Source organism: Bos mutus, chromosome 20 (assembly GCF_027580195.1).
Source record: "Bos mutus isolate GX-2022 chromosome 20, NWIPB_WYAK_1.1, whole genome shotgun sequence".
NCBI lineage: Eukaryota > Metazoa > Chordata > Mammalia > Artiodactyla > Bovidae > Bos > Bos mutus.
Genome location: NC_091636.1, coordinates 39,958,765 through 39,973,484, shown reverse-complemented (window position 1 = coordinate 39,973,484; position 14,720 = coordinate 39,958,765). Strand labels below are relative to the sequence as shown.

The following is a 14,720-nucleotide window of genomic DNA, read 5'->3' as shown; positions in this document are numbered from 1 at the left end:
CAGTCCATTTGCCATGAACACACCTCAGTGTGGCTGGGCCCCAAATGCAAGCCAGTGTGCACAGCTCTAGGTGTGGGTACTCAGGGATGCCATGATCCACGTGGTGAAGAAATAAAATGTACAACTTACACAGTGTGGCTGGGCCCCAAATGCAAGCCAGTGTGCACAGCTCTAGGTGTGGGTACTCAGGGATGCCATGATCCACGTGGTGAAGAAATAAAAATGTACAACTTACACAAATCTAACTATGAGCAAAACTCAAACACGGAAACTCGGGAGAAATTTGAGTCAGAGCTTCTAAAGCATCTGCTCAAAACTCAAAGGAGAAAGGTAAAAGTGCATAAAGAATACCAACTGATTTTATATAAAGTGTAGTGGATAATTTGTCTGAGAATACGAATGAAGTTAACATGAGTTGGAGCGATCACTCCACAAAGCGTCAACAGCAAAGGACCAGAAGATTCCAGGAACAAGGCATAGCCCAGGGTTACTGTAAATCTTCACTCCTGGCAGCATGATTTGTTCTGTCACTGCCTGAACTGGAATAGCAGTGCTTAGAGGAGCCACCTGGGAGCAATTTTGCTCTTTCAGAGATGAGAGCATCCACCCAGGTGTGCTGAGTCCAAGTGATCTGGGAAGCAACCACAGAAATATCAGCCTGTCAAGCAGAAGGATGGAGGCCAGGGAAGCACTTTTAAATGAGGCTTTGATTTGAGCTTTAGAATTTAGATTTGAGATTTTGTATTGATATCGGGACACATTAAACCCAAAGAGGAAGCACCCCTGAATTATTGTGGAGCTTTTCTAAAGGAATTACCTGTTCAGCCTGCTGGGAGGGCTGGGACTAGAGGTGCCTAAACTGAAAAGTGAAATTCACTCAGTCACATCTGACTGTTTGTGACCCCATGGACTATACAGTCCATGGAATTCTCCAGGCCAGAATACTGGAGTGGGTAACCGTTCCCTTCTCCAGGGGATCTTCCCAACCCCAGGATCAAACCCAGGTCTTCCACACTGCAGGTGGATTCTTCACAGCTGAGCCACCAGGGAAGCCCAGAGGTGCCTACGGGTGCAAATTTTAAGAAAACACTCACTCTCAGGGTTGTAAAAATGGGTCTTTGCAGCCAGTAAAACCCCCATCCAAAGGCATTTTGAATTCCAAAGTGGTGAAATTCCAATGTTTGCCTTAGTTATATTCCCTCTGGGCTTGTGCTGTTTGACTCACTTCCTGAAGGATACAACTATTCAGAGATTTGGTGGGTGTTACTTAGTGAGTTAACAGGAATTTTTGCTTGTTAAAATAACAGCCAGTGTATTACCTGAACATTATTTGCCAGATCTTGTGCTTTGCATTCGTTATGTTATCTCATTCTAACAATCACAACCACCTGAGGATGTTAGTTCTCTTATTATCTTCATTTAGAAGAGAAAATTTTAGGCCCAGAGAGATTAAGTGTTCCAAGATCTCACAGTATGAGTGACGGAGTAAAACCTGATGATTCAGCTTAGCACTCACTCTATTAGCCCCAACCTACACACACACAATTATTTTTAACAAAAAAGAAATGCTTTAATGAGACCTTTCAAGTAACCACTCTTTTTCCTCTTAGACAATGCATTTATTCACAGATCACATCTGAGAAACAAACTTGACAGAATACTCACTGAACTCCATTTTAAAAATCTTTCATGGGTCTTAAATATGGTGAGAATCACTAGCCTCTGGAGCCATGACTTCTACAGAGAGCAGAGACATAAAAATTCATGAAGGTCTAATATTACCCTGAGAAAGTTACTTAATCTTTCTGTGACTCAGTTCCTCATCTGAAAATTGGGGATAATGATATCTACTTTGCAGGGTAAATGTGAAGATTAAGGCAGAGATTGTGTGTCAAGCACTCAGTGTGGTACCTGGTGTACAGTAAGTGTTTGACAAATGACAGCTGCCATGGTTGTTGATTTCACCTCCTTATCATGACCTGGTGAATTCTGAAGGTCCTTGCCCCATAAGCTATGCATTTATCATTCCAATCCTCTTTCAGAACAGTCAAAAGACCTGTGTTTTGTAATGCTGGCTCAAATTCTGTTTCCCACACATACACAAATCTTTCTTGAAATATCCTCTTCTCCTTCAGATTATTCCATGATGCCATTTCTAATCAATTCTGCACTGATTTCATGCTTTGTTTTACTATTTTCTAAACAATTGCTGTCTTGTCAATTTCGTATAAAGACTTCTACACCCTGCTAGGTCAGTAGGTGGCCCCATGACTTTCCTTTTCTGTGACTGTGGGCCTGGTTCAAAGCTGTTCCACTCCTACAATGCCTGTTGAGGTCTCCGCAGCTCTGTGCTCCTAAGACTACAGATTTTACAATCCCCTCAACCAGACTGCGATGTCCTCAAGAGCACTGCAGGCATCTGTGCATTGATCAGCTACTACTGCCAAGCACGCTGTGAGAAAGAGGAGCCAGGACACATGCTGGTGAGGACCGAAAGGAGAAAGAGGAGCAGAAATGAGCACAACCTGGGAGTCTCTCCTTCACGCTATCTTTGGAGTTAAGAGTCATAGGGGTTCAAATTCCAGCCCTGATGCTTCCGTCTTGCCCAGGGCCTTCTTGGTCTTTGCATGGAAGGGACTGTCAGAGGATAACACCCTGAAACCTGGAATAAGGTATCTGGCATACAGCAGTTGTTTTAATGTGATTACCATTAACCTTTCCCAGTGAATACTAGTAGATTATTATACTCAGAAAAGGCTCTTAACCCATGAGTACTTAGTAACAGCCGTGGCAGTGATCAACACTGTTATGGAGAAAGTTCTGGACAGAGTGGCAAAAGGTTCAACTCCATCCTGAGAGATCATCCACTCAGTCATAAAAATGAGCCTTGAGGGGCTTCCCTGGTGGTCCAGTGGGTAAGAATTCACCTGCCAATGCAGGGGACATGGGTTTGATCTCTGATCTGGGAAGATCCCCACACCCTGGTCAACCGAGCCCAGGCGCCACAACTAATTAGCCTGCATGCCTTAGAGCCTGTGCTCAGCGACAGAAGTCACCGCAGTGAGAAGCCCACCAATGTAACAAAGGGTAGCACTCCCCTCTCTGCAACTAGAGAAAGCCCACGTAGCAACAAAGACCCAGCACAACCAAAAGTAAATTTTAAAAACTATATATTAAAAAATGAACTTTGAACTTAGTGACAGAGGTCAAGGATGTTCATGGCAGCTGTTTATCCAGGAGGAAACAGACACATCAATTAAGCTGCATTTACATAACAGAAGGCTAATGCAGTCACTAAGAGGAATAAGGTAATAGTGTTCCACTCCATGAGTGGAAATCTAGCAGAACTGGCAAAATATGAGTCCATTTGTGTGTAAATGGAAATCTGCTGTTAATAACGTTTGCCTCTGAGGAGTAAGTGTGCTGGGCTAAGAAGAATTCATTTTATTATATATACTTGCATTTTTAAATAAGAAGCATATATTTCTTTTATAAATAATATCTTGGCCGTCAATAAAGACAATGGGGAAGGTCTCATTCCATGAAGAAAGGCCCTCATTTCAATCCTTCTTTTCATCTTCCTTCTGTGATACTGGATTAGCACATCCTTTATGGTTAGACAGGCTAACTGAAGTACACTGCAAGGAAGAAACATAGATTTCTGTGGAACGTAAGTTCATCGGCCTATGGAGTCTTAGGGCTTCCCTGGTGGCGTAAGTGGTAAAGAATCTTCCTGCAATGCAGGAGCTGTAGGAGATAAGGGTTTGATCCATGGGTCAGAAAGATCCTCTGGAGGAGGAAATGGCAACCCACTCCAGTATTCTTGCTTGGGAAATCCCATGGACAGAGGAGCCTGGAGGGTTACAGTTCATGAGGATGCAAAGAGTTGGACAACTGAGCATGCACTATGGAGTCTAAGAATACCTAGTAAATAATCTGTGCTAAAAGCAAGAGCAAAACACAGATCTATTGCTGTGACTCCCAGAACCTGCACACCTATGACCTATCTCCGTGCCCAAGGCCAGAAGGAACCTGTACTCGAAAGCAGCCATTGTGAACTCAAGGTTCAGGGTTCTGAGGCAGTTTTCAAGGTGGCCCTGGAGTCCTGTTTCCCTGACCTTTCCTCTGGCCTCTGTCTTTCACGGCTTTCTGAGTAATGTCATCAGGCGGGCCTGTGACACAGGGCCCTGCACAAAAGGGTAAGAGGAGCAGTGGGTGATCTTAGTTCTCAAAGGTCACCACAACAATCAGAGTCTGTACCAGACACCGAACTCACTTCTTCCACAAGATCCACAGAGTGGAGTGTTTTACCACCTCAGGTACACTCATCTTTCCTCACACATCTTTTTCGTCCAGCTCATGTGGTATTTCCCCTCCAGCTTTTCTATGCATTTGCAGATCAGCTGTGTGAAAACTCTAAAACTAATGGACTGGTAAGCTCTGCCCTCACACTGTCTGACTAATCCTCTCAAAGGAAGCTGAGGGAACTGAATGTACTCTCTGAATTAAAGGCTGCATTTTCAGTTTTGCTGAAACAGAGCAGCCCAACGTTTTTGGATAATGATCTGCAGAAGTGATCATTAGAAATGAAACTAAAACTTGCTAAGAGGGATATAAATGACTTCTTAGGTCAAGGAAAATTTTGCAGGCATCTCACATTCCGTCAGTAGGTTGCAACTTGAGGTTCACCATTTAAAAAAATCCAGTTTCTAAAATCCATTTAAGGGCAGGGCTCCTTGGGTATGACTCCTGTGCAGTCACCCAGGGCCTCACACTTGGTTGAAAGCTCTGTTCTCATGTCTTAAAACTCTTAATAATTGTACATCTGCACTTATGTCAACCCTGGCTCGATTCCTGGGTCAGGAAGGTCCACTAGAGAAAGGATAGGCTACCCACTCCAGTGTTCTTGGGCTTCCCTGGTGGCTCAGCTGGTAAAGAATCTGCCTGCAATGTGGGAGACCTAGGTTCGATCCCTGGGGTGGGAAGATCCCATCGAGAAGGGAAAGGATACCCACCCCAGTATTCTGGCCTGGAGAATCCCACGGGCTGTAAAGTCCAAGGGGTTGCAAAGAGTCGGACACAACTGGCTTTCCCTTTTCACTTGTGCCTTCTCAGTGAAAGCTGATGGACAGTGGGGCACGTGCACCTGCAGAAGAGATCTGTGATGTGTGTGTGCAGCTTCTTGCTAAGGTCTAAGAAATACTAAACCTTAAGCAAAAGGCATAATTTAAAATGCTTTATTGTTTTAATAAGTAACATTTAACTTAAAAAAGAAGCCCAGTTTAAGACCAGGCTCAGATCAGCTTGAGGGAAAAAAAAAAGAAACAAAAAGTCCTGACCGAAAATCCAACCCAAAATCAGTCAAATAATTACCAAAACTCTGTAAATTCAGCTAATCTAAAATAGTATTCTTTCACTTTCTGATAAGGTAATATTATAATCTCCAAATATATAAAAATACATATTAAACATCAGAAGGTGTGAAAATTAATATATTCTACTATAACCATAGAAAGGATGAAAATAGGAGTAGAATTGTTAAAAATGAATTAAACCCACTTCACTGATGTTTTAGATGAGGCTGAATGTAGTAATGTTTGCTGTATGTTTAGTAATATTTACTGTATGTTTATGTTCTTTTACTTAAAATGGTTAGGAACTGTGACACTAAATCTGGACTGTCAACTTAAATTGTTTACCAAACATAATTATTTTGACATAATGCTTAAATGTTTAAAAAAATTGATTTTCAAAGCAAGAGACATAAGTTTAATAAACCTAGCATTTGTCATAATACAAGCAGTCACTGGGGCTCTTTTCCTCCCACCACAGCCCCTTGGCTATAAAATCATCTATCTTTAAAAAAACACATGAACATCACCATAGATAAAATTTAAAATTCAATGCGTTGTTCTTAAGATAATGGACTTATCCCTGTCTCTGTTTTCACGGTTAATGTTTAGGCTGCAGAGTGTAGCCTGGGCTAACTCTTGGCTCTATTGTATAGTATGAATTTAAGAAGTTATTTATTCTCTAAATCTATTAGCATATGCATAAAAATTAGGTCAAAAACTTAAATTTCCACATAGGATTTTCTTATGGAGTTAAAATTAAGAAAATGCATATAAAGCGTGAAGTATGTGTACAGAATAAATAATGACATAAGTTTAATATAAGCTGTTCTCATTGAAAGAAAGTGTTAGTTGCTCAGTCGTGTCTGACTCATTGCAACCCATGGACTGCAGCCCGCCAGGCTCCTCTGTCCATGGAATTCTCCAGGTAAGAATACTGGAGCGGGTAGCTATTCTCTTCTCCAGGGAATCTTCCCTGACGCAGGGACTGAACCTGGGTCTCCTGCATTTCAGGCAGATTCTTTACTGACTGAGCCACCAGGGAAGCTGTCTGTTCTCATTATCAGGTAGTGATATGTTTTTCTGCAAAGTAGCAAAAAATGTGCTGCCTTGTTTTAAAGGGCAGCAGTTTATTTTCCCCACATAACAGAAATTTGGGGGCTATCCTCCTTCTATCTCCCTCTTAGCTGTCTGAGCGTGGATGCAATAGGACAGGCAGCAAGAGAAGAGTGAAAGGCAGAAAGATGGGATTGGGGCTGAGGGCCGCTGCATCAAAACCACTAAAATCCTTCTCAGAGGCCTGACCCAGTGAGGCTGCCCACTTTATCCTTTGGCTGGAATTGGGGCTCTAGGGAATACAGGTTAGCAAATCTTCTACTTTTCCCTTTTCAATTGTAGAGGAAAGTGAAAGGGAGGAGGACTGTGAATGGTTTTGAGGTGTCCACAAACATCATCCTTATTATTCCATCATTTTCCCTCCGTAAGCTATAGATTCCTAGTTTGTGAAATGAGAGCCATCTGGCTAGAAGATCTCCTGGGATGCTCACCACACTGACATTCTCATTTAAACACTGGGTCTTCATTGCTATGAATGAGCTTTCTCTCTTATGGCAGCTACTCTCTTAGTTGCAGTGCGCAGGCTTTTCATTGCTGGGGCTTCTCTTGTTGTGGCACACAGGGCTCAGTGGTTGTGGTACATGACCAACTGTGGCAACTCTGAAGGTCCTTCCAGCTGTAGAGCTCCCATGGGGGTGGAGAAGCCCTCAGCTGAGACTGCACTGTAGCCCGGATTCTGTCCCTGCCTAATCCCTTTTCCTTCCCTCTTCTTCTGCACCTGTTGAACTTCCTATGTGCTAGTATCTGTCTCAGAATCTGTTTCCTAGGGAACATAACTGCAACAATTCCTTAAAGATGTTCCTGAAAGATCTTATTTCAGGAGATGCAGACTGAGGTCTGACCTCATGTCAGATCCTCCACATTGGCTGGAAACCTCACTGGCAGCAAGCATTACTAGGACTGAGATATTTAGAAGCAACAACTAAAAAATTAGCCTTAATGAGGAGTTATTTGGAGGTGCTGAGAAAAACATCCACAAAAGGAAGAGAGATTCCAAGAAAGTGATAGCACCAAGATAAGGTCTTTGCCATCCCCTAATTACTCCTTGGAAGGAAAGTTATGACCAACCTAGACAGCATATTTGGAGAAGGCAATGGCACCCCACTCCAGTACTCTTGCCTGGAAAATCCCATGGACGGAGGAGCCTGGTGGGCTCCAGTCCATGGGGTTGCTAAGAGTCGGACACGACTGAGCGACTTCACTTTCACTTTCATGCATTGGAGAAGGAAATGGCAACCCACTCCAGTGTTCTTGCCTGGAGAATCCCAGGGACGGCGGAGCCTGATGGGCTGCTGTCATGGGGTCGCACAGAGTTGGACACGACTGAAGCGACTTAGCAGCAGCAGCAGATAGCATATTCAAAAGCAGAGACATTACTTTGCCAACAAAGGTCTGTCTAGTCAAGGCTATGGTTTTTCCAGTGGTCATGTATGGATGTGAGAGTTGGACTGTGAAGAAAGCTGAGCACCGAAGAACTGATGCTTTTGAACTGTGGTGTTGGAGAAGACTCTTGAGAGTCCCCTGGACTGCAAGGAGATTCAACCAGCCCATTCTGAAGGAGATCAGCCCTGGGTGTTCTTTGGAAGGAATGATGCTAAAGCTGAAACTCCAGTACTTTGGCCACTTCATGTGAAGAGTTGACTCATTGGAAAAGTCTCTAATGCTGGGAGGGATTGGGGGCAGGAGGTGAAGGGGATGACAGAGGATGATATGGCTGGATGGCATCACTGACTCGATGGACGTGAGTCTGAGTGAACTCCGGGAGTTGGTGATGGACCGGGAGGCCTGGCGTGCTGTGATTCATGGGGTCGCAAAGAGTCGGACATGACTGAGTGACTGAACTGAACTGAACTGAATAGAAGATGAAGGACATAAACATATTTCTGATTAACATAGGCTAATCAAGTCCCTAAGAATCTACATAAATTAGTGTAAGTATCTCAGCTTCTTAATCAAACAGACTTTATTCTTCAATTCCACCTCCATTATATAAGACTCTATAACCCTGACTAAGTTATTGTCCTCTCTGTGACAAAGTTGCTTCATCTCTGAAGCATGGGGATGGGGGTTAGTGAAAAAACATACAGCCACATCTCTTCATGCTGGTGCTCCCATGAATGTGATCAAGGGGAGTTTGGCTGTCTTATTTTTTTTTTTGGCTAGGAGAGCTGGTAAAGAAAATGCCTATACTGGAAAGTAAGTTGATCTAAATTAGGACTTTTCAAACCCTTTAGGCAGAAGAAATATTTTTCTTTTTTCAAATACGATCTTGCAAATAAAGCAGATAAAAAAATCAGAATTTTATGAAGCATAAATTTTGTAAGTTCAAGTATATAATGCTTAAAAATAGTTCAGTGGGATCCAAAGAGACTATTAAAATGAACAGAAAAATTTGAAATCAAGTTTACAGATGGCAGTTACAGAGTTATATGGTTGCAGCATCTAATTTTTTTCTATGGTTTTTTTTTTGTTTGTTTGCACACGTGTGAAGTTGCTTCAGTCATGTCTGACTCTGTGACTCTATGGACCATAGCCCGCCAGGCTCCTCTGTCCATGGGTGGGGATTCTCCAGGCAAGAATACTGGATTGGTTTGCCATGCCCTCCTCCAGGGGATCTTCCCAACCCAGGGAAAGAACTCAAGTCTCTTAAGTCTCCTGCATTGGCAAGTGGGTTCTTTACCATTAGTGTCAACTTTTATTTGTTTGTTTGCACAGCACTGAAAAATCTTGACTCACACAAACGGCTGTAAATGATACGATAACAGTTTAAAACAACTTGATCTGTAATCTCAGGATATTTCTCAATTGAATTGTGTTGATAGGATACTTTTATTCTAAGGTCTGTAGAAAACCAAATTAATATGTATAAGTTAATATACTGATGGTTTTCAATATGTTAAAACTCAACATATCCTATTTTTTTAATGTAAGCATTATTCCTTACTGCATTTTTAAAAACTAATTTTTCAATTAAATTACTTTTTTGAAAAATGAAATTAGAATCAAACATTTTTGGAAGCCCTGGAACAGAATTTGTAAACTAACAGGTTTGATGAAGTCTGTATACTTATTCCAAATGTTTGCATCTATGATAATTCTTCTGCCATTGGCTGCTTAGCAAATCTGCCAAAACTCTGCTGTACATGGAGTTTATCCTCTGGTGGCTTCTAAGGGAAGCCTGGGAAGGTACAAAGTACTCACTGCCTGGCACAGATTGAGTGCTCTGCACAGAGCTGTTGTCATGAACACCACATTGTTGTCACCAAGGATGCCCATCAACTAAGCAAGTAATAGCAACTCTGTAGTACAGAGTTTGATAGGGGGACAGAAGTCAGTGTGTTGGTCAAGATAGTAGCTACTCAGTTTAGAGCTCAAACAATATCACAGGAGCCTATAAGAAAACCACTGAGATAGAGAATGGAGGCTTACAGCCCAGACAGACGAATTAAGCAGATGGCACTCAGTATAATTCCCTCACATGGTATACAGAGTTTCAATACCAGTTACAGATGCAAAACAATCACTCCAAAAGTGAATGAAATCTGTGTCTACTTTTATAACTCTCATTTCTTTAATACCTACTGCTATGTTATACAAAAAGGAGGCACATAATTTGTTGCTGTTCAGTCACTAAGTCGTGTCCAATTCTTTGTGACTCCATGAACTGCAGCACCCCAGACTTCCCTGTCCTTCACTATCACCCTGAGTTTGCTCAAACTCATGTCCATTGAGTCAGTGATGCCATCCAACCACCTCATCCTCTGTCATCCCCTTCTCCTCCTGCCCTTAATCTTTCCCAGCATCAGGGTCTTTTCCAATGAGTAGGCTCCTCACATCAGGTGGCCAAAGTATAGGAGCTTCAGCATCAGTCCTTCCAATGAATATTCAGGGTTGATTTCCTTCAGGATTGACTGGTTTGATCTCCTTGCTGCCCAAGGGACTCTCAAGGGTCTTCTCCAGCACCACGGTTCAAAAGTATCAATTCTTCAGTGCTCAGCCTTCTTTATGGTCCACCTCTCACATCCATACATGACTACTAGAAAAACCATAGTTTTGACTATACAGACCTTTGTCAGCAAAGTGATGTCTCTGCACACAATCATTGCTTATAAATCAATGAAAAGTTAAGCTGAACCAAATCCTTTTATTCTAAATCTGGCTACTTGAGCCATCAGAGTCCAGCAGACACAAATCTAACCCTGAATCTGGCAGGTGTGGGGACTCCGAACTAAGCACCTGTCACAACACTGAGGCAGCTATGCCATTTTAGTTCTGCTCATTCAGGGTCTCTAGTATTACTGATGCAACTAGTTCTAACAAAGCAGAATTTCCAAAATATAGGTATAGGTAGTACCAACTGGCTATACCTTTCATCACTATTTTTTTTGCACCCACATGAGTATATACAAGAGCTTTTCTGTATTCAGGTGCTTAGATCAGGAAGTAAAATTGCACCAAAAACCAAATGACTCACTCCTCTCGAGCATGAATGACACTAAACAATGGGAGACAAGGAGCAGATGTTGCCCAAGACAACCAACAGCCATCAGGGTATTTTGGAGACACAAAGTAGGAAAAGCACTTTTTTTCAAAATCAGTTGACTGTATCATTTTCCTAACAGTCCAAATACGTAATTTTCATTCATTGGCCGATACCTGGGAGTCCTCTTGTGTTCTATTATACTGGATTTCAGAAACTTAACAATCACACACAAAAGAAATGTGGTTACTTTTCACTATGTTGTTTCAAATTTCCTTAACTCAGGAACATCTTTTCTTTCATTCTCTACTGGAATAACAATGAAAAGCACAGATCCTCTTTGATGCTCTAGTTAAAGGTCAATGGTTTTTCCTCATTTTCAGAAGAAAACGTGTCACTGGTGCTGATTCAGGAGAAACACTGCCAAGGCTGCTGCTCCATTATCCAACTGCACTATGCCCTCATCCTCTGATGTGCCTCCTTTAGATGCTTGATTTTACATTGTACCCTTATGTGGCCCTAGTGGTAAGAACCCATCTGCCAGTGCAGGAGACATAAGAGAAACTGGTTCGACCCCCTGGAGGAGGGCATGGCAACCCACTCCAGTATTCTTGTCTGGAGAATCCCATGGACAGAGAAACCTGGCAGGCTATAGTCCATAGGGTCGCAAAGGGTCAGACATGACTGAAGTGACTTAGCACGCAAGCATGTTGTCCTATAGATACAAAATGTTGATTTCTGGCTCAAAGCTGGCTCTCACTCATTTGCGATCAAGTTTCTCATTCATTTTCTTTCTTTTTTTTTTTATGCTGGGTGCATTCTTTTTTTTTTTTAATTGGAGGCTAATTGCTTTACAATATTGTGGTGGTTTTTTGCCATACATTCACATGAATCAGCCATGGGTGTACATGTGTTCCCCATCCTGACCCTACCTCCTTCCTCCCTCCCCATCCCATCCCTCAGGGTCATCCCAGTGCACCAGTCCTGAGCACCCTGCCTCATGCATCGACCCTGAACTGGCGATCTGATTCACATTTTCTACCATCTTGTCTTGCCTTGTGCTTTTCTCCTCTCACTGGGAATTGCTGACTCTACTTAGAATGCCTTCCCCTTCGTTATTGCAGGAGAAAGACGACACATGCTTAAGAATTGTCAACTGCTTCCTTGGAAGACTATTTTGAAATTACTCCACACCCATAATGACCTTTACTGAGTTCCTGTCAAAATTATATTCAGTTCCACACATCATCAGTAAGCGCTTCCTCCTGTGTCCCAACAAGCCCCACATATTGCTTAGTTGTACCTCAGCTGTTTTGAAGTGAGTCATCATGTTTGATAAAATTCTCTTCTAACTCCCACAGAGCTTGGCAGGGAATTGGAATAGTCACCTTCAACATTTACTGACTGACTTAACCAGGTCAGTGTCTCCACCTCTTAAAATATAAAACTCTTGATGGCATTACTCTCTTTTTTTCTCTGTACTGCATCACAGTACCCTGATGGATAAATGCTTTCTGACAATGGCTGTGGCCCTCGATCTGGAATATTCCATCACAGCTCCTTACCTGGATTAAAAACCGGAAACCAGTGGTAGAATGCATTCCTGTAGGGAACAGTGTCAAACTCACTGCACTGCATCTGCCGAAAAGTGGGTGTGTCCGGGCGACAGGGGTGGATGTTGCACAGGCGATAGCGTTTTCTTTCTCCAGTGCAGTACTTCCCTCCGAACTTTGGTCTACACATGAAACACACAAATTGCTCTCTAATTTCCTTAAAGGCCAGTATTCTATGTTAAAAATGCTCTGTCCCCGCTTATTTCCATTTCTGTCTTTTCTCTTTTTTCTACTGTACACATTTTTCTCTGGCTAACTTTTATGATTACCTCCAATATTTTAGTTTCCTGTTGAGAAAACTATAATGGCACCCTGTGACCATAGGATACAGTCCAGCCTCTTTAGCATGATGGCATTCAAGGCCATCATGATCCTGACTTACCTCACCTGAACATGGTTTCTTCCCACATTCCTTCTCATTTGCACACCGCTCCCGTGATACCAGCTGACTTGTTTGCTTCCCCCCCTCACCCCGCCGTGCTTCTAGATTTCCACTCTTCTCTAAATGTCTACATACTGCCCATCCTTTAAAGACAAATAAATGTTATTTCCATCTCCATCATGAATTCTATCTGAATTACTGCCAAAAGTAACCTCTTTCTCCTCTGGATAACATTTCGTTATCCAGCTGGAGGCACTTTCTATACTTATCACACCCAAAGATAATTCTTTAACCAAGGCAGTTCACAGTCATCAATTCCCTGTATGCAGAACTAAGCACTGTACTTCACAGTTGAGGCTAGGCTTGGTGGTTTCCTATTTGTGATGATGAAGTGATACTCTATGACTTGGCAGCTCTCCAATTCATTTCCATCTAAGAGCCTTTTATGAGCCAAGCCCTGCTGGGTTCTCACTAGACATCTGACCAATATAAATCAAGGATAGAGTGTCAGCATTGGCTGGTCAGGCACTGACCTGAATCTGTGACTGTATTTTTATTGACCTTCTTCTCAATGAACTTAAGCAAACCAGCTACTGAGATCAGATATGATCACTCTATGGAGTCACCCAAAGAGACTCTATGACAAACTGTAGCCTCTAAGATGGGAGTTAGGACCATTTTTTCCCCCTCAAGCCAAGTTAGGGGATTCATTTCCTCAACAGGAATGTCCTTTTTCTGACAACCATGGATTGCTGACCATCCTCCCAAGAAGGCTAAGGACTGGCAGTGGCTGATACTCAACAGTGACCACAGATCCTGGAGTAAATTGCTTGTATTTCCTGATTACAAAAATGGAAATAGTTTTTCTGATCACATTGGAACAAACTATAAAATAAAGATTTTCTGTAAAACAATTCTACAAGAAATTCTTTATTTTGAATTTTTGAAGCCACAGGAACCTGGTGTTTTAACAAAAAATAAGATTTTAAAACAATTTTGCCCAAATCCCTCAAATGTACACTTACTTATAGGCATGGGAAATGATAAAGATGTCACAGTAACTACCATTTACTGACAAATTTATGTAGTAGTTAGTGTGTTGAGTTATTCATAGATATTAACTTATTAACCTTTAGGAGAAATTACATATATAGTTAGATAGTTTATATGTGTATATATACATGCATATATATATACACACAGTAATACATTTATAATAAAAAGGAGGTAAGATTTAGAACTGAGATACTGATGGAATTGTTTTAATATATATCATTTGCCTTTTAAAATATGTGACTTTTACTGTTCAACACAGACTAATGTAAATTTAGATAAAAGAAGTTTAAAACATTTTCTACTTATAGGAGTCATCATATGTACACTGCTAAAAAATAATACTTAGGAACTAGTATACCAGCAAATAGTGAAATGAAGAATGTAATATATATATATTTGGAAATCAAGAAAACAGAATATTTCACATAAAATAATCATTATACAAACTTAAAATATAAAAAAATTAAGCAATTTGATTAAAAAATTGAAAGCAACTTGTGAAATAACTTCTATGAAATCCTTAACAGGCTAATACAGAACTGTGAGGTTTACAAAATTCTTATCTAAAACATTAAAAATAATCATCCTCAAAAAATGTGCCAAGCTATATATGATTAGTTACCCAAGAGAAGAAAACTATTTTTACAAAATTATACATTCATTATAATGGAAAGAAAGCTGTGTCTTGTCAGTAAAATTGGGTATGATAATCCTCACTGATA

The 14,720-nt window shown here is 41.4% G+C and overlaps 1 protein-coding gene across 2 annotated transcripts in view; it reads right to left on the bottom strand.

Annotated features, from left to right (window-relative positions):
- The window catches only part of ADAMTS12 (ADAM metallopeptidase with thrombospondin type 1 motif 12), a 393,807-nt gene that overhangs the window by 137,450 nt on the left and 241,637 nt on the right, over positions 1 to 14,720 (bottom strand). For both annotated transcript variants that reach the window (XM_070357669.1, XM_070357670.1), the window contains one exon: positions 12,513 to 12,682. In XM_070357669.1, the coding sequence (XP_070213770.1) occupies positions 12,513 to 12,682 (170 nt within the window). The remainder of the gene's footprint in view (positions 1 to 12,512; positions 12,683 to 14,720) is intronic.